This window comes from Amphiura filiformis, chromosome 10 (assembly GCF_039555335.1).
Source record: "Amphiura filiformis chromosome 10, Afil_fr2py, whole genome shotgun sequence".
NCBI classification, from domain to species: Eukaryota; Metazoa; Echinodermata; class Ophiuroidea; order Amphilepidida; family Amphiuridae; genus Amphiura; species Amphiura filiformis.
In genome coordinates, this window is record NC_092637.1 from 33,016,408 (window position 1) to 33,038,165 (window position 21,758).

Consider the following 21,758-nt stretch of genomic DNA (forward strand, 5'->3'; position numbering starts at 1 on the left):
ATTACAATTTAGTACATCTTACCTTATCAGAGGGTGACTGCAGCAGTCTAATCAACACAGTCAATACTTTGTGGTTCCCCTCCTTGACAACAGTTGCTCTGTGAGTCTCATCCACAGCCATGTTACTGATTGCTGCTGCGCAGTAATATTGGACATCGGTATCATTGGTGTCTAACAGGTCGATGAAGAGTTGGACGGCTCCAGCTGAGACTAAGGCACTTCTGTTGGATTCTGCGGCAGAAATTCAAGAGTTTGGGAGTTAACAAAATAAATTTATATTAAATGTAGAGTATTACAAACAAGCTTCAAAATAAATAGGCACCCAGGAGCCATTTACGCAATGGTCATAACATTTTGGCTCCTGGTTCACAACAAAATCATATGAACCAGGCTCTACATTTTTTTGCAAATAGAGCCTGGTAGTTAAAGCAGGTTTTGTGTTTAATGTGTACAATTTAAATTTAAATGACTCTTAGCTCTTTAAAATTGGCTCCTGGTTCACTAGATCAGTTCACCTGGTCCAGATCAGCTTATTTTGAGGCTTGATTACAAATCATTTTTGAACATTGAAAGGCACTACTAATGATTTGCTCAATCAAAAATCTTAATAGTCATCAAAAATTAAAAGTATTGGTATGCTTTTACCTGTGATGGGTGAATGCAATTTTAATAAATTTACCATATGGTTTGCCTGGTGATTTGCAGTTCCATACATGCTAAGCCTGAGATTTTGGGGTAATTTTGTGCAATTTTTGTAATGCTGTGTGGAAACTTTACCCCCTGGCTCATAATTATTGCATAGCCCCTCATACATACTTCTGAATCCTTGAAATAAAGTGATATCAATATTACCAATTTATTCGCTTGTGGAAATATTGCTTCATGAACTCTGTCTATTCCCGCAAACAATGCCTCATTAACTCTAGGATGGATACAATGTCACATTAACGTACAGGATTGGCGATTTTTTTTTTTTAATCAAGAAAATGAATTTATTTGATTTAAATTTGATTTTTTTATTTACATCAATTTTGCTAGCGAAAGTCATTTTACAGTACTGATGGCACTCAAAGGCCAGCAGTGACTGCTCCTAGAAATAGCGCCATGCTACCGGTTAATCCAGCTCTCCAGTCAATGCAATACAACACATGCATGCACGAGATCGAGGCGGGGGGACAAAAGACCTGTTTTAGGACCGAGCAGCTCCAAAAGACCCCTGAATGTTATTAAACTAGAGCACTGAAAGACCCCTACTTCTAATAATTACAGCTCTATATGACCCCAACATTCCTCATTCCTCACGATCACATTTCTGAGTTTTTTACATGATATTCAACCAGAAAGTGAAGAATTAAAGACCCTTTGATTTTGACTGTTCGCAGCTCGAAAGACCCTTTTTTAACGATATGCCATCAGCTAACAAAGATTAACCCATCATTTCCAATTTCTGGGGAACATACTCGCCAAAAAATTAATGATATGCACCCCCACCCACTCCGAAGTGGTTACAAATATAGTTTTGTCTCTGCAAATGCTTCAACTGTCGCTAGAGGTTTGAAATACCCACTTACCTACATGAGTAAGATTAAGCAATGCCCCTGCTGCATTTCTCTTCACCGACAAATCTTGTGATCTTGCTAACTTAATAAGAGACGGTATGCCTCCGCATCGTACTATCTCACGCTTATTCACATCTGTAGTATCAATAACAAAGAACATTGTGTAAGAGATGGTACACCTCATAATCTCAAACGTATTCATATCTGTAATAATACAATAGATTATTCTTGTACCGTCACATGTCTGCCATCTTGTTGAGTGCCTTCAGTATTTGATCGTTGAAATATGAATTGTTCCATTTGATTTGTTCGGGTTTTGACAACCCACCCTGGATAACCCAAGAAAGCCTCTATTGAAGCTTATTTCCATTGGGGTCCATTTGAATACCGGGACGGATTGGGAACAGTCAGGGGTTAACACCCTACTCTTTTCGAAACTGGCTGCGAGATACAATGTACAGGTATAGCTCTCTGCACACAGGACCGACGGCTTAACGTCCCCTCCGAAGGACAGAGTACTTTCATGATTCATTTACCCAACTCTAAATGAACCATGGGGAGAGCGGAAGTCTGAATTTAATCTACAGATGTTGCCAATTAAATTCAGACTTTTTTTCCAAGTCAATTTCCCAGCAAATCGCCACCGCCGGGAATTGAACCTGGGACCTTATGCACTAAAGGCAAGTACCCTAACCATTGCGCCACACTCTCCTCAACAACTGTTGTAAGTAAACAGGTATATCTTAAGTTATATGCATGTATAATTGACCCCACTCACTGCACCTTCTTCAAATTAAAGCTATTGAGAAGACCTGTGCAATAAACCTTAGGATTTGAACATATATAGCAAGATAGATTTGAACATCGAAACTGTTCCATTCAACTCGGCAAATCCTTGTTGCATGGAACAGTCCATATTTCACCTCGTGAAAATATTCTTACCATTGAATATTTGTATACTAAAATGTCTTCAAAATGCAAATAAATCTGAAGCAAACCATATAAAAACAATGATTCTAGCAGTGATAAAATGTGTGTGCGATTATACCTTCATAGCAAGGCCATTAGTGCTGAAATATGTGTACATCCATATCAAAACGATGCACTTGTCCGCTGTTACATGTGTCTCATTTCACATAATAGCTAGGAATAAATACCAGACTCATCTCAATTGGAGGTCACTTCCAATAATCACCCAGTCTTCTCTGTATTCCTAAACCATTATGACTTGGGGATGATTTGAAGTGACCTCCATATGAGATGTGTCTGGTATTTTGTGAAATGAGACACATGTAGCAGCCGACAAGTGCATCGTTTTGATATGGATGTACACATATGTTATTAATTTTTTATTCATTTATTTAAGCTTTCTTTATACAAGGTTACAACATTCAGTGTCTACGCAGACTGCTTTCAAAGAAGGCCCTGACCCAGAAATATATAAATAAAGATTAAAATAACTGTTTTATTGAATTTTGTATTATTTATTTGATCATTTCAGTCTTTATTGCATTATTATAATCAGTCAAACTCATAATCCAGACTGGATGGAGAATGGAGTAGAGGTCATTCTTCAATAAGGTGCCTTCTCTGCTATACGGTTTGGAAAATAGACATTTCAAAATGATTTTTTCTCTTTATTTTTTTTATAGATTAAGAAAGAGATACATCTCCAATGTAGTGAAAAAGTGTTTTACTCAATCTTTATTAGCAACAAACATTCGTGACTGTACAAGAAAATATACCTTCAGTAAAATACATTTAAAAAGAAACAAAAAACAAACATTTTAAAAGGACAAGGGAATTCAAAAAGTTTAAAACTAGTGCATTATTTGACAGATCAGTCGTGGTTGTACGTTGATTAAAAAAATGTATAAGAACACAGAATTGGAGGTTTACTTATTTCTTTTTGAAGTTTTTATATAGCTTTAGTATGTTACTTTTTATTATTCTTGATGGTCACAGCCTTTCAAATGAGATAATTCTTTGTCATGGATGGACAGAGCTTAACCCATGTATGACAACATTTACAATATATGACCTCATTTGCAAGGCTGTGAAAAACCTATGGAACCATACACTCTTAGAAAAAAAAGGTTCCAAAAGGGTTAAAATGTCCTCCTGAGGAGAACCATCATACTTATATTAAGGTTCTTGAAAATTTAAGAAACTCAAGACACTGCGACCATGCTGAGAAATAAATATACTGTTATGATATGCAACTGCCAGAAAAAAAGCCATGTTCGTCACCCATTCATCGGCTTTATCGGACCAATTTCACGCAACCGGCTTGTAACACTTACCAACAATACCCTAACAATTATTGTCCTTGAGGGCGATGTTTACTGGATAACATTCTTTGCCGGATTATATGGACTGATTCACTAATTGCGCATTGTGATTAAGCTCAAGTAGGTACAATAAACATTAGTACAAGGTTTTGGACAATGAATGACAAACCACAGAGCAAGATTTTGCTAAATCAATGCCCATAATTGCTCGTTAGGGGTGGTGCAATAATTATGTGTACCCCGGGGTGGTGAATTATAGGGGGCAAAGATTTTTGGCAGGCCAAAGGGGGGGCAAGCGATTTTTGGCAGGTTGAAAGGAGGGGGTCAAGCAATTTTTGGCAGGTCAAAAGGGGGGCAAGCAATTTTTGGCACAGATATTTTGGGCACCATTTCAATATTACGCCCTAAAAAGGTGTACGAAAACGTTAGGAACACGTTTAAATATGCAAAATTTCCAGCTAGCTGCGCTCGCATTATATGGTAAGACACTTTAAGGTTTTAAATTCGGGTTTCCCAAAATTTGGCATGTGTGGGGGGGGGGTTTGAAAGATTTTTGGCACATCAAAGGGGGGCAAAGGTTTATGGCCAAAGGGGAGCAAGCAATTTTGGCAGACCATTTTGAGAATTCACCACCCGGGGTACACATAATTATTGCACCACCCCTTAGGATGCAACCAGTGATATGGCTACACTATATTTATCCATCGTCACGCTGCGTCTTGAAAATGTAAGACACATGAGAGCCATCAATATGCCTAAGATGATGCTGGCTTAGTCGGCGAGATTCTGCATCGGGTCCTCTACAGGCTCTTTTAGATAACCATAAAAGGTTCCTAAGAGTGACCAAAGATCATTCTATGGTTCCTTTTAACAGATATGCTACTCAGTTTCTCAAAACACCTGAAACTGGTGAGAAAAACCTAAAAAAGCATTTGAATGCAGGCCAAAAAGCCAAAAAATGGGCTAAAAAATAAATAAAACACACAGAAATTTGTACTCACAAAAAACATAAAGTCAGGCTAAAACCTGAAAAGTGGCATCTCTGCTTTTAAAGGGGCATTTCGTGATCCACAGCCTCATCCCCCACTTTTCTCAAAAAAAGTTGAGATTTTTATATCACTGGAAACCTCTGGCTACATAATGTTTATGTACAAAATATTTCTTGCAGATTAATTCGCTTAGCAAAGATATCGTGAAATTTGAATTTCGTTCTGGTGCACCAGAACGAAATTACAACGTATTGTCTATGGAGCAGTGTAATACACATAATCATGCATAACTCGCAAACGCAAAATCGGAATCAACTGAAATTTTGGGAATATGCTTTTTTCGTGGATATGTACTGAAAAATGTCATAAAAAGAGGATGCTAGGATCACGAAATACTCCTTTAAGAACCATTGACATTTATCCTGAGATGAAAAATGAAGAACTTTTTGGAACCTGTTTTTCTAAGAGTGTAGCCCCTTTTCTACCCTTACCTGTTGTTGCCAATGTAGTAATGCAGCCACATGCATTGCATTGGATCTCTCTGCTGGGAGATTTTAACAACCTGATTAGGACATGGATGGCTCCACTCTGCATTATTGTAACTTTGTTGCTATCTGCAAGAAAACCATTCAAATAACGCATGATATTTAGAGCATAAACAGTTTATAAATAGTTTATTCTCATTCTTAGTCAATTAAATATTATTTTAATAACTGTAAATTATTATTTTTAAGCAAAAACAAAGTTACCGTCATAAAAACTCCCCTCATTATAAAATGAACGAAACTTGTTTACAACTTCACGTATTATGTTTAGAGTACTGCTAGCGCGTTCGCGTCTCCTGCACTAGTCTACGCTAATAACGCGACACATACGCGCACCTTTACAAGTGAGTTACGCGTTATCAACGCTCATGATGACGTGGGGTCATCTACAGCCTGATAGACGATACCCGAAATTATGCGATTGTCCAATCAGATTATGTGTCTACGAACTAGACCACTCCCACTGACTAAGAATAAACGATCATGGTCGCATGTACGTCGAGTTATCTACCACTAGATCAAATCATTCAAATGCGATCGCTTGTAACAAAGATGTAAACAAACAAAATGGTGCCTAAAAAATAGTTAATTTTATTAAAATGAAGAAAATATCAGTAAATTATGGGGTTTGCTTGGGCCTTTTGATGAGTGTACAAATTAGAAATCAGAAATACCCTTGATTTTGAAAAATTGCAGTTTCTGTGTTTTACATTTTCCATGAACCCGAAAACTTATCACTTTACCCTAGGCCTACATACAAAACTGGACAATGACCATCTTTGCCTATGATGCCAATTTTAGGGTCTGGATAATCTGGATTAGCATGAACAGAATTTGGGTTCTACCTAATACTGGACACTGACAGAGCCTGCTGCTATTGGATGAAAAAACAAAAATAAATGTATCAGTGTTAAATTGGTCCACATTTGCGTGACTAAATATTAGACCCGTCATTACCATTTTGTCTTATGGTTAAGGTTAGCAACTATTTTAAACTGTTGCAATTTGGTAGTTCACAGCATCTTGCGAATGGTAATGGGCTTTGGCAAAAATTGCATTGATCATTTCATAGCCAGTGTGTAGAAGAATTTAAATATCACAGATATAGTTTTGCAGGTCCTGTGGTTATTGAGTTATGTTATAAAGAGGGCTGAAACAACAACACTTTTGTAAAATGGACAGAACTCATTAACAACAATAAATTAAGCAAGTTTTCAAATTATATGATTTGTAGAATGGACTTTTGCAAAGCATCGAAGTGTTATATATTTTTTAATATTATACTGATTTAGATAATGAAAATCAATATTTTGGCTTCTTCAACCAACAATACCGCATCTAGGCCTACCCTTAATCATGTTAATCAAGTTGCAGACTCCCAATTGAAGTCACGTTTGTGTGAGTTGTTATAGAGCTGAACCAAAATGACCTTTGTAAACCGATTTTATATCCGATATTGATTTTCTAATGCCGGCCAATAACGGATCTGATAGTGATGGAGATTTCAGGGGAACAAAGTTCAGATCATTATTTTCACCAAGGATGAAAATAAGTGGGAGACAAGAGAAACTATGAAATGGCTCCTGGTTCCATCTCAATTTTAGCTGACCAGGGGACAATTTTCTCACAAAACTGGCCCCCTGAATAGTGACCCAAAATATCAAATTCAAAGCAACTAGTGCTTAAACAAGTCATCCAGCACATCTTTTTAATTTTATTGATCCATTGGTGATTGAAAATGTCCCCTAGCCCCTGGTTCCTACATTTTTATGAAAAAGTATCCCCTGGTCCATCACTCCTTATTTTCACCCTGTATGCCACATGGGAGCTATTCCAATTGAAATACATGACACTCCCTTCAGAAGACATGACATTAATCTCTCATGGAGTGTAGATTTCAAATGGAGTCACCCATTCAGGTAACCCCATCTGAAATTTACACTCCCTGTGTGGGAGATTAAGGTCATTATATTCCATACAGGGTGTATTGATTTATAAACTGTAAAAGCCTATAATTTTCAGGAAAAGTTTCTTACCTGGGCCATATAGCGTGAGATTGCTTATTGCTAATGATGCTGCTTTCTGGGTCTCTATATCTCTGCTCTCCAAAAGTACAATAAGTGGCTCCATCAGCTCCATTGGTATTGGCTGTTGTACTGCAAAGGAAACAATGATCAATTAGGTAACAAAAAACAAACCCTTCAATTTCTTAGGGTTATACTATAGAAAAAAAAATCCCTCTTTTTTCTGTAAAAATGATTGAAAATCAGCCATTTTTTGAACGAAAAATTCACAAAAGGTCTGCATTTTTCAGGGACAATAAAAGGAAATGCAACCGTATTAGCATTTTTGAGATATGGCAGACATAATAGGATGGCGCTGCACGAAGTGGGTCAAGTCTTTTGAATTTGGCGGGTTTCACCCAGATTGAAGACTGCCCTCCTTTTGTGTACGCCATACTTCGAAAAGGGTTAATTGACAACTTTTACCAACAAGATGGCAAAAGGCTGATGACCTCTTGCATGACCAGACAATTTTGCTGCCCATTCAAGTGACAAAAATATTATTAATACACAATCATAGACAGTGGGCACAATGCACTCGTACTCCCATCCATCATCATTCATTGTTGTCCAGAAAGTGGTACCGTAATTTGTGTATGTGTAATTTTCAGGCCTTATATTAAGTATGCCTGGACCAGGAGCTAAAATGAGCTCCTGGTCCCAAAGATGGCTCCTGTCCTACATGTATATATAATTTGTAGTGTAAAATATTGGATACACCAGGAGCCAAAACTGGGCAACCATGGGGTAAAAAAAGGCCTGGGTGCCTGGTTAATATAAGCCTTGGTAGTTTTTGGGGCATTGCCAATGTTGAACTATATACTTCGCTTCTCCTTATAATTTACGATTTTGAGTTTTCGTACATTTATAACAGAACATATTCGGAAAGTGCCAAAATAAATGCTACACAAAAATGTCCACTTTTACTAGTCTTTGTCAAAGACGACTCGCTATCCTTGCCGATGATCCTTGTCACAAGGGGGAGTCAGAGTCGCGAAGCGGTGACTGGTGAGTCGAATCGCGAAGCGACAAGAACGAGCCGGTCGCCGCTTCCATTGACTGGCTCCCTGTCATGGTGGCGATATTTAAACTACGGTATTTTTACTGATACAATATTAGGGTGGGAAAATAACGGGGAAAATAACCAACAAGCCTTTCAGAAAGGCTGTACTTTTACAGTATTTTTTGAAAGGGTGCATGTTGACATTTATCACTTGGACCACAATAAGCAATCACACATAACCATAAATCAATGTACTGGTATGCTATAGAACCACAGCAGCACCATGACCTTGAAAAGATACCTGGATTAAATCAGTGGCTCCAGGGTCCATTTTAGTGTCAAATTAAGTGCACTTGAGTGAATTTGTTTGTATAAAAGTGAACCTAATTAACTAAACCCCCCTGAAATTAGCTCTTCACAATGTACTGTATGTTTTGATCACCTATATTATCACCAAAAAGCAGTGGCGTAACTAGGGTTGGTAGTGCCCGGGCAAGAAACAAAATTGGCGCCCGGCCCCTACCCCCCCAAGAATATCTTAGACATGGGCAGTGGCGTAGCTAGGCTAGGGGTTGTGGCACCCAGGGCTAAGGATACATAATGCCCCTCCCCCAATTCTTGAAACAATTGCGTGTGAAGCGCGCAAAATTTTGGACAAATAAGGCCTACCACTAATTAATTTTGGTTAATAGAAGTTGAATATCGGTCTTAAAATGTTCTTTCAATTGATTTTGTGCTGAAATGCGCGTGAAGGGCGCAAAATTTTGACTTGGAGGGGCGCAGAATCAATGCTGAATTGGTTAATTTGGCGCGCCCCTAAGGGTGGTGCCCAGGGCACGTTTCCCCCGCCCCCCCTAATTATGCCACTGCCAAAAAGTGGAAATTTTATCAAATTTTCTCCCACTTTTGGACCTTTTTATTTGAGCAATATAGCAAAGGTGGACCTTTGCAAAATGCATAATTGTATGCGCACAAACTGCAGAGTTGTAGCTAGGATATATTTGTGCTGGATGGCATTTGGTGAAAAGTTTGCTGCATACTAAGTATTTGGCTAAAATTGGTCAAATTCATGACTAATTCAATAAAATTGTGCAATTTTGCCCCCCCAGCATTGGACTTTAGTGCTAAAATTGCTGTTGAGTGAGAGGTGGGTTCCAAATCTGACTGTTGCGCTCTGCCAACCACCACCGCCTGACTGCAGTTTACAAATCTGGTAACTTGTAAATTCAATGTCTATATCAAATGAAATTTTGGAAACAAGCTTTTTTTGTGGATATATCTGAACCATAGGCCTACCCAAAAAAGAGGATGTCACATGAAAATTATGCCAGTTTAACATTAGGCCTACTCAATGTAACAAATTTGGTAATTTTTATTAATTATGTTGCATGCAATGTCTAGCTCTTGAAAAGGTCACCGCTGCATGGTCATCATAAATTAAAAAAATATTTCATGGAATATCTAAAAAATCAATGCAAACCAGTTAAAATCTATCACCAACCTAGCATGCACCAATAAAATAACACATACGCAGCAAATATTTAATAACATGTGCATGTCAATATATGATACAATGTATGTGCAATGTGCATGCACTGCACCTGCAAAAGCTTAATTTCAGTATTAATTATACACATTATTTTAAATGGCGTATTTCAAATAAAACAATTACAGTGAGATAAGGCCAGACAAAAAAAAAAGGTTCGTCTCAAAGCTCACAAGTGGTTTGAAAAAAAATTAAAAAAATTCTGCATTTCTTTTTTTTTTTCAAATCTCGCGATTTTACAAATGCGTGCGCAAGCTTTGAGATGAAACGGGTTTTTTGTTTGGCCTAAGAGAAAATTCTATGGAAACTGGCATAGAAATGTCTTTTACGTGCCTCAGAGAATATAAAAGTAGACCCATTTATACCTTTTTTGACCAAATTTAACACAATAGTGAAATTGTGGTAATTTTTCCAAAATTTTTCCATTTTATACAAAAATTGATTTTGAAAATGGCGTCCATTTTATAGGGAGGCCAATGTTTTGTGTAGATGGTGTTGTGAGGATGGTAATACGAATATCGGAACCCTCAGCCAGGTACAACTGGACGGGGGAAACATGCAGGAAATGGTATTTTACGACATTCCTTAATTATATAATTATTATATAATTGAACGTTCATGACTCAACAAAAACAACAAGTTATACGGTCGGGACTGCCAAAACAGTCTGTCGGACGAGGACAAGAAAACAACTTTTTTTTGGCCTTATACACAAACCCGATTTGACACATTCCTACACCTCAATGGCAGCCATAACTGGGGGACCTTCCATCCATTTTACGCGACGCCAGTATCACAGGCGTGCAGCATTTACTGCTCCCGTGAAGCGGCGCAAGTGCTACACGCTCTGATGCCCTCGTGATAGTGGGTGTCTTGGATCGCAATCAAAACGAACTAAGCTAGTTTGGCGCGGAAGGCCCCCCAGCTACATGTATGGCCTACTTAATCCTGACCATCATTTGGCTTGTCGGATTCATCTATACCCAAACTAAACTTGAGTACCCAGTGGTGTGCGCAAGGGGGGGGGGGGGGGCAGGGGACCATGCCCCCCCACTTTTGTAGGTCATTCGGGGATTTGGGGGGAAAACGTTAAAAACATCAAAATTTGCTCCTAATAAGACTCCATTCGGGGGAACTGAACAACCTGGCCCCAAACTTTCAATGTGCTGCGCACGCCACTGTGAGTACCCCCGGAAAAAATGAAACTAAAACTACATTTTGTATGTCATCATCAACAGTGCACTTGTTACCACTGCATATTCTAAAACCTGCATTATGTAATGCCACCTAAATATGCGTTGGAACATGCACAATTACACACATTTAAATGCTCAATGGCACTGATGACATGATTTGGTTTCATTTGCAGATGATTTTGGATTACATTGTATAGACCACTTGACATGTGACGTCATTGCCTGGCAGAATGCGTGCGAATTATGGCAATTTCCATTGTTCTTTGCCCGGCAGTGTGCGTGCGCATCATAGTTTGCTCAGGGCATGTGCATTTTAAATCACCCACCACATTTCATATAGTACAAGAAATCCATTGAGCAGTGTAGCGGTTCGTTCAAGCATATCGATAGACCAGTCCCTCGCCTTTGTTGATAAACAATGATGTCAAGTGGTCTATACTGAAATGTTCAAAAAACTTACATCTCTCACTGAGTTCTGCAAGACAGAGTGCTGCTGATCTCTGTAAATCTTCATTGTGTGAATACGTCAGGATGGACAACGCATGCTGTCTGTCTTTGGATAACACTGGCTTCTCTTCGTACTCTGCAAGGAATCAATCAATCAATCAATCAATACAATTTGATAATCAGTCAATCAAATAATCAATCAATTGATTAAAAATCAAACAGGGGGAACAGGCTGCTGCAAAATTTTAAATAATTCATTGCAGCGTTTCCAAAACAGTAGATAACAAAAGAAATGGTTTCCTTTGTTTGCCTATTTGCTGTCAAAGTGACGTAATAATTGGATTAACTACCATAGCAATGGATTAATACACTTTTTGACTATATTGCCTTGCACTACAATGTTCACGGTCGAGGTACCTATATGCATTGAATCATATCATTAATTCTCATCACTCGCACCTGTAAGATATAAGTATCTTTGAAAAGAGCGGTATTGTATTCAATCTATGATTGTAGACATACACAGGTGATTAGCTCAACCTGCTTGTAGTGCAGGGCGATATAGTCAATATTGTATTCATCCATTGCTATGGTAATATATCCGATTTAAATGTCACTTCAACAGTGACTATCTGGATATCAACCCCCCTGACTGCTGACTGATTTTGCTTGATCATATCACATTTTATAATTAGTTAGTAGTATAATATAAATATTATTAAAACATTCATCATTATTTATTCAAATTATTAATTATTATCCATTACAATTTTTTAATTGCATCTTTTATTATGATTACGAAGACTGACTTCCATAATAAATCAAAATTCCATTCCATACATTGGCATGTCATTAAAAAAAAAGTTTGTATAGCCCTGAAAGCTCCAAAGTCAGGGTCCGCTGGTCGGTAATTATATTATAGAAAAAGTGCAAGTTCACCATAAGGGCAACAGGATTTTTTTCTTTTTGCTAAAATCATGTAAAATCAGACAATTTGGGGGCCAATATTGATTGATTTTGAAATTTTGAAAAAAAATTTAGAATTACTTAGTTTAAAAATTGATCAAAAATGGTAAAAAATTCAAAAGTTGATTTTAAAGAAATAATTTGCTTTATATTGTGATTTAAATTATAATTTAAAACAATTGATTTAAATTCTGCAAAACCCTGATACAAACTTCTTTTTAGACATATATCCTTAAAACAATTGTATATAAATTGACCATTAAAACAATTATTGAATTAGTTTTATTCTATTTCAATGGTTGAAAATGAAGGGTCTATTGCATTTAATGGTCTAGTGCACATATGGTACAGTTGATCAAACCATAGCTATATTTAGATTGTTAATGGAATAAAAGAAGTTTAAAATGCTAATTTAAGGTGATTAAATAATGGCAATTATGCCTTACCTTTCTTTCTTAGTTCTTTCTTTGAAGTTGGCCCTAGTATAATTCTTTTGTGAAGGACTAGACACTAGACCCTATTCAGCATGTTCAGCAAATAGTTCATTCAGGTTGTTCAATACAATTATGTTTAAAATCTACAGTTTAATTTTTTGCTCTAGGGCACAATTAATACTATCCATACAAAAGAGGCAAATATGAGACCTACCTGCAGTTCCCACCATACATGTATGAGAGGAAAAGGTGCTAAGGGACTGTTCACAAACACTTGTTAGTGGGGCCTGATGCAAAAAGGGGGGCCCTGAAAAATTGTGACCCTCCTAAGGGGGGCCCTGAAAAAAATTTTCCTTTAAAAAATTTAGTTTATAATTACATGCTTTTCTATGGGGTTGACCCATAATTTTCATGACAAAGAGGGGATCCCTAAAATTTTTGAGGTCTGTAAAGGGGGGGCCCGAAAATTTTTCGTGATGAAATTTTTTGCATCAGGCCCCCCCCCCACAAGTGTTTGTGAACGGTCCCTAATAATTAATCTTTGTTTTAGAGTTATGGTCAGATTCATTTTTCTGGATGATAAAAAGTTCTATTAAATTGATGTGTATGTAAGCACCGGTAAAATGCACGATTTTTGAGAGCAAATTTCACACGGCAGTTTTGGAAAATTCGCAATTTGTCCATAATATCACCAAAATGCGCATAAAAAGTTCAAAATTGCAGTTTTAAATTTTAAAATATTTTTACTCCTTTTATTCTCAGGAAATATTTTCCCCCATATGCATTGGTTAATTTTCTGCATGTATTGTATTGCAGATCGCAATGATTTCTTTCAATTTTAGTGAAAACTTAAGTTTTTTGGAAAATGAATACTTTAAAAATGGATGTTTTGGAAAGATCTTAAAATTCGCGGCCGAACTTAAAATTCGCAATTATATCCGAAATTCGTGAATTTGGGCCTTTTTTGCATGTCATGAATTTTCCCGGTGCTTATGTAATGTGATGTGATCAAGCAAAATCAGTGGGAAGTCGGAAATATTGATTTTGAGATATAACCACACAAAGGAAGTAGGCCTATATTCCTTTTGTTTCCTATTGTGTTGGACACTCTTTAACTGCCCATATCTTGATCTGGTTGTCCAATTTCTATGGATTTTTCTGCAAAATGTAGCTTTGCAAACATACTGTTTACAATCCTACAAGAAATTGAAAATGTCCGACTTCAGACTGATTTTGTTTGATACTACTAAGTATTTCAAACAAAAATTCCTTTTGTTTTCCATCCTTTTCTGGCATGTGCAATGAGCCCTATCTCTTTTACTGAAGTCCCTAGTGGCTTATCCGCTCACTTTACGAGAAAAGGTCTCATAATAGTGGGAAAAGTGCAAATTTTGTAGGGACACTTGATCAAATTATGCAGAATTGTATTGAAAAAAGTAAACAAATGCAAGGAATTTTAATACATTTTATACATAAGATGTACACAATATGTTTTACTTCCATGTTTTTACAAATAGGCAAATATGTTTATTGTTTTGTGACCTTAATTCCCAACGATTAAAATCTCCCAACAATAGTTGCTATAATTTGCTATTACCTTGGATATCTATTCTCATTCTCTCTGGATATACATGTAGGCTTATAAAAACCAATTTTCTTACATAAGTTGACATTATTTGAAGATTTATGTTACCAAAGCGGCAGTTCATATACTGGCATACTGTATACTCAGTCTAGAGTTTCTTAGTGATGAGTTTAAAAGTTTCTTACTAGAAATATGCACCTTAAATGCCAGTATGCAAAACGAACCTGCCGTTACCTAAGAACCTTTAGGCGACAGGGTTGGCGATTTTTTTTTTTTTTTTTTTTTTAATAAAAAAAATTGATTTATTTGATTTAAATCAGATTTTTTTTATTTAAATCAATTTTTTTGATTTTTTTATCCCAAGAACTGCTATACACAATGATAAAGTCTAAAGAGACCAGTGGAATGCTAGACATATGCTAGACATATGCAAAATCAATTCAGACGTGAAAATTTTAAAGAAAAAATTAGGTAAAATCATGGGAAAAACCTGTTGAATTCGATCTGCACCTTGAAAATGATTTTTTAGCAATAGATAAAATGACATCATAGAGGTATTTAATTGTATCCAAAAGGTGTAGAAACATTACAAATGAAGTAAAACAGGCAATTCAAGATAGAAATTAACTTGAACTTATCAAAAACGGTAAAAACTGAAAAAGTTGATTTAAATCAATGATATTTTTTTTAAATCAATCGCGCCAACCCTGTTAGGTGACCACCAAAACCTTTTTCTACAGGCTCAACCTTGCAGATTTGTGGAGGATGTTTTTCAGCTGATATGCAAAATATCTACATATTCTTTGGCCAAAGTACATGATGTAGATTGATTTGGCTGAAATTTTTTTGAAAAAATATCAGAAATTTCAAATGTTTGCAAACAATTTTCAGATTTCGTATTTTTTATGTTTTTAGGGTATTACCCGTAATTTTCAACCTATTTACAAGAAACAATTTTGACCGACACTACTTGGCAAGTCTGTTGCCTGTAGAATAGGGTGTGTTTTTTTCCTCGCCTTAAATATAATCTTTCCCACAGCCTTACCTCTGTTTAAATAGTTGAGTAGTTCATTTACAGCGGTCCGTTCTTCTTCCAGCAGTAAAGGCTCGTACAAATCATCATCAAAATCTCGTGGACAAAAACAACTGCAGCACATGCAGCAGTAGGACATGCAATAATCTAGAAACACCTCCATCGTCGAGATCAATATTTCAAATAATTATTGTCCGGTGCCACGGTAAACTGTATCAAAATCTAGTCACGGGGTCAAACTCATCTCATCAGATCAAAATACCTTCTATATTACTGGACATATATCAATATGAAGAAAAACAATTTCAAACACAAAATGTTTGTATCACTGACAGTTAAATGTAAAGTTCCTTCAGGCCCGGGCTTCAGGCCAGTTTTGTAGAAATTAGCAGGAATATCAATTTCACTGGCCCTGTATTAAAATTTCTACATGAGCTAGCAAGAAGAGGTTTCTTACAAGTGTCCAATTCCTGTATCACTCTTGTCCGATATTATGGTTCCACATTGTAAGCATTTTTTCCATTCTGTCATTCCCTGTAAAAAATTGTCATTAAAAGCTGACGTCAGTAATAAACACAATATGTTATGGCGTCAGTCTGCAAGTTTGTGCACAATTTATGGCTTCAAACCTACAAATATTGTTGTTTTGGTTGCTGTAGTAATTAAGTTGTGCAAACAATTCAATACTGTAAAAGTCAATATTTTCGCGATTTTGAAGATTTTGTCAATTGCGTGAGAATTAAATTTCGCGGTTTTGATATTGATACAATAGAAACCTAATGCAAAAGGTTATTTTCGCGAGTTTTTATTTTCGTGATTTTATAGCGAAAAAAAAAACCTCGCGAAAATTTCTACTTTTACAGTATTATGCAGTTATTTTGGTACAGGCCTATTTGTTAATGCTCTGTGTGCTAGCCATAGGTTTCAACATAAAAAGTCGGAAGTTTTGAGAAATTTCCTTAAAATATCAAGAGTTATCTAAAGAACCACTAAATCAATACTAGGCTTGTTTGTACTCATTTTAATGCATTTTTCATGCTGATTCCAAATATGGTCATGAAAATTTACTATTCTGACATTTTTTAATTAAAAAAAAAATTTGAAACTTGTCGTCTGCATGCAGTCGACATCTATGTGGAGAGAGTTAAGTTTTGGCATCTAAGGCCTCTTTGTAAGTATTTCAATAGTGATTCCACAAAAGGATCATGACAGACTAAAGTTGGTCTTGCTTGACTAATAATATTCAGATATATCTAATCCAGTGCAATAATATACTACACTGTAGGTGCAGTCAACCTTGCTGACCACTTTTGTTCATTATCAGACAGAGAAGATATCTATACCCTTCCCAGAATCCTTTGCAACATGACACGTCACCTCATTTACTCAAATGACATGTGCCCCGCACTGTGCACTCATTACTTTATAGGCCCTACAGGTTCCCTTTGTTTTCATGTTGGCTAAACATAGGTCGATATAGTCAAGAAATAAACATATTTTGCAAGATCTGGATGTGATCAGTTGATGCACCAGTACTTTTTGTCACTTTGGCCCAATATAGCTGCACTTGATAGCAAATCGGTACAGAAAATTGAAATTGGAGAAATGCATTATGGGAAGCGTAAGATATTATACTCTAATTGTTGCCAGACAGATTCATCAAGCATATAAACATGTATGAAAAACACCAGACAAAAAAGGTAGAAAAAGCATGGGTACCCACAGCTAGAATCCCCCACCCGGCCATGCCTCCCCGCCTAGCCTGTAGCGGTCTGTCTCCTTCTTGAAAATATGCCATATTTTCTATATTTCAAAAATGCAACGAGTTGCATTTTCCAAAAGGGGGGTGTTTATTAGAGGTCATTTTAACAATGTCAAGAAATCCTGTAACATATTATTGAACCAGTTCGTTTCCAGGTTTTGCCATGTCATTTTCGACAGCTTACTCAAGATAGCATGTAAATGTCAGCATTTTTTAAACATCTTGGTTTAAAAAAAGGTGGGGTGTATTTGATAGAAGGGGGCATTACTAATTATGGTAGCTAAAAATAGAAGGCCTATCTTTACCCTCTCAGTTTTGTCATAGGATACTGTGGTGCAGCCAAACAGAGACACATAGACCTAAAAGAAGGAGAACAAACACAATATTATATACCAAATGATCCAGATTCTTGATTATAAAGTGAAAAATTTAGCGTTTAAAGAAATTGAAGAAAAAAAAGTTAAGTTATAAAATCAAGACTAAAACTTTTTAAATCATCCACAAATGATGCACAGTATTGTAGAAGGGACTCCCCAAATCCACAAAAGAAAATCAGGAATAAAAAATGCTACGAAAAAACTGATTAGGCCCTTCGCACTTATTATTAGTTTCCTGTTAAAGATTTTGAAAAATCAACGAAGTGACTTTTAATTATTAATTATCTTTTATTTTCTTTATTTAGCTTGAACTATTACTAGCAACTATTGACTTGTTTTGACTAGAGTGGGCATTTAATTATTTCACAACAATATTTGATTTTATAAATAAGTGTACTCTTTGCTTATTTATCGTTATTATTATTGTTGATTTTATTAAAGTCAGAAAATGGCAAGTACATGTAGAATTAGTTGAAAGTTATTTTAAAGTGAGAAAATTGCTTTCAATTTTGCACGCGGGCGGTAAACAGGAAACTAATTGTGTGAATGGCCTTTAATGGACCCAAAGAAAGTGAAAATAGCAATATAGAAGGGGCAACGCGCGTCTCCCCACTGCCCAAACTTAAGGGCTGGGGTATGAACGTTGGACAGTATTTATTTTGGGACATTAGAGCACATCAGACATATCGAATTGCATTCTGAATATGAAGAATGTCATTCTGATATCAAATAATTTTGATTTTTGAAATTCGCAATTTAATACACATTTTATGGCAAATCATTAAAAATTGATATTTTTGATATTTAACAGTACTTGAAGTAAACTTTATAAATCTGATGATTTATACTTAAAGTGTATGTAGGTGGGATGAAAAGCCGACGATCAATTGAAAATTTTGACCTTTCAGTATTGAAGATATGGATTTTTTTCCCAAAACACCAAAAAAAATTAGGTCTTTTGGGAAAAAATCCATATCTTCAATATGAAAGGTCAAAATTTTCAATTGACCGTCGGCTTTTCCTCTCCCTGCTACATACACTTTAAGAATATATCATTAGATTTATATAATTTACCGAGGACTGTTATATATCAAAATTTGAAAAATATCAAATTTTTATAATTTGTCATAAAATTTGTATTATATTGTGATTTTTAAAAATGAAAATTATTTGATATAAGAAAGACATGCTTCGTATTCAGAATGCAAGTCGTTAGGTCTGAGGTGCTCTCATGTCCCACACAAAATACTGTCGAAAGGCAATAAACGCTCATTTTGGATCCCTTAATATTCAAAAGGTCATTTTGTATGAGGACATTTTGAAAGCACAACGTGATACATGTCTGGCACGGGACCTTGTCCTTAATATTTTAAGGACTATTCTTGTCTCGAGGTCTCCAATTGGAAATTAATGATCCATTTGCTGATATGCACTTCAAATTTCAATAGATGTTCGATCACCTGCATCCTGTTTCTGCATAGTGCTTGTCTTTCTAGTCTGGGCTCATTGTGCATGGATGATGTACATATGGGACCATAATTTCATTTTACCTTTTTTTGGGGGTGAATTTGACCAGGGAAATTTGAGGGGTTTCATCCAAAAATGCCTACATGTATGCACATTGGGTTTTTGGATTTTAGGATCGAGCACTCAGATTGGGTGCATTGAAAGATCGAAGCAAATAGGTCTAAATTTTCCAAAATTGGCCCAATTTAGTTAAAAAATTCCTCAAATTGACTAATTGATGTAATTAATTAGGGGTGGTGCAATAATCATGTGTACCCCTGGGTGGTGAATTCTCAAAATGGTCTGAAAAATTACTTGCCCCCCCCCCTTGTCCTTACCAAAAAATATTTGCCCCCCCCTTTCTACATGCCAAAAATCCTCCTCCCTTTTGATGTGCCAACAAATCCTTCCCCCTTGCTTTGCCCCCTCCCCCTTGGCCTGCCAAAAAATCTTTTCCTCCACTTTGCAGATCCCAATTTGCAAATTAAACCTTAAAATTCATAAATTTGCGAGTGCAGTGAGTAGGAAAATATGAAAAGCATTTCCGTACAAATGGCGTACATAAGTAAAAGCCCTTTTAGATCATTTTATTTTTAGGTGTACCCTGTGAATGTGTGCCAAAAATTGCTTGCCCACCTCCCCTCTCAGCTGCACCAAACCCACCCCCCCACGCCAATTTACCCTCACCCAGCCCCAGGCCAGGGCTCATAATTATTGCCGAGTAAAATCTCATGTAGGGCTGCCAACTCTAACGCATTCACATGCAAAGGTAGTAAGAGGGATGTCATTTTCTTCGGAAGGGGGTGGGTCATATGTCAGTGACCGGAGTAAATTTTTTATGCCCCCCCCCCTATCGCGGGCAATTTTTTTTTACGACCCCCCCCCCCCATCTCAGGCCGAATTCATTGCCGGAACTAAGGCCCGAAGGGGGCAAAAACTTCAATGCAAAGAAATTAATGTGCAGAGCGCGTTAAAATTTTGATCATAAGTGTAAAGAAGGCGCGCACAAATTTTGAATTGTGTAACTAAAGATTGTGCGTACATTTTGATCATAAGTTAAAAGAATGCGCGTACAGCGCGTGAAAATTTTGGGTCACCAGCCCTTAATAATTCTATACCCCGCCCCTAATTTTGGTGTAAAAAATTATAACCCCCCTTATTTTTGGTCTAAAAATTCTATGACCTCCCCAGTATATTCACCCACCCCCTTCTGAAGAAAATGACAGCCCCCTAAAATCTCATATTGCATCATGAAAATTTATAACATGTACTTCCCCCTCCCTATTTGTTAGGACTTCACTCTATTGGTACCGTACTCTGTTACCATATCTCAATTTTCATCGATAATTATTTTTGTAAACTTTTTCATGAAAATAATTAAAGTTTTGGTCAACATGATGTGAGCTGGTGACAGGCAGTGGCAACAGAAGCATTAAAATTGGGGGGGAGGAGCATATATTTTATGCTGAATTACTGGCACAAAAAATTTCAGGGTATTTTTGGCCAAAATTAAGGTAATTTTTGGTATTTGATGGGCCAGTGCACACGAAGCATGTATAATTTCAGGCTTTTTAAAAAAGGATGAACAAACAAACTAAAGTTTATAGGTTCCGGGGTTATGGTGAGTAAATGACCCCAGGGCAGTGCCCCCAATCATGGTTGGTCCCCCCAATAAGATGACACATGCTACGCCACTGCCCCAGGGTCTGACCCTAATATTGCTTTCATGGTCCAGCAAAAATGAGTTCACAATTGACTTGTACAGTGGCACAGCGTGGGTCATCATATTGGGTTGGCACCATAATTAGGGAGGGGTATTGGGTCTGATTAGGGGGGCACAAGCTGTTTTTGGCAATTTTCCTATGGGATTTTCTAAATTTTGCTATCGATTGGGGGGGACACTTCCCTCTATGACACTTATTGACGCTACGCCTCTGCTTTTGTAGTGCGACATCAAAATTGATGCATGCCATATACTGGTTCACGCTACATGTGTTGGGATGCATGACATTGAAACCACGGAGGTAGAAACTGATCACAATGTTAAAGGAGGATTTCGTGATCCTAGCATCCTCTTTTTATTACATTTTCAGTAGATATCCATGAAAAAAACTTATTCCCAAAATTTCAGTCGATTCCGATTTTGCGTTTGCGCGAGTCATGCACACTGCTCCATAGGCCAGTGTTGTAATTTCGTTCAGGTATACCAGAACAAAATTCAAATTTGACGATATTTTTGCTAAACAAATTAATCTGCATGAAATTTTTTGTTACAAAATATAAACATTATGTAGCCAGCGGTATCCAATGGTATAAAAATTAAAAAAGTGGGGGGGGGGATGAGGTGCTGTACATGTAGATCACAAAATGCCCTTTTAAAAGAACATGGTTGCTGACATTATTGTGTGCAAAATTTGACCTTCGTGACCTTGGACAACCTTTATGACTGTAGCATA

General features: G+C 36.7%; 1 protein-coding gene across 2 annotated transcripts in view; it reads right to left on the reverse strand.

Moving 5' to 3' along the window:
• The window catches only part of LOC140162756 (uncharacterized), a 56,823-nt gene that overhangs the window by 30,227 nt on the left and 4,838 nt on the right, over positions 1–21,758 (reverse strand). For both annotated transcript variants that reach the window (XM_072186047.1, XM_072186048.1), the window contains exons 2-8: positions 17,725–17,778; positions 15,670–16,191; positions 11,653–11,775; positions 7,421–7,540; positions 5,331–5,453; positions 1,572–1,694; positions 23–231 (exon numbers count right to left, since the gene is read on the reverse strand). In XM_072186047.1, coding sequence (XP_072042148.1) covers positions 23–231; positions 1,572–1,694; positions 5,331–5,453; positions 7,421–7,540; positions 11,653–11,775; positions 15,670–15,820 — 849 coding nt within the window. In that variant the 5' untranslated portion in view covers positions 15,821–16,191; positions 17,725–17,778. The remainder of the gene's footprint in view (positions 1–22; positions 232–1,571; positions 1,695–5,330; positions 5,454–7,420; positions 7,541–11,652; positions 11,776–15,669; positions 16,192–17,724; positions 17,779–21,758) is intronic.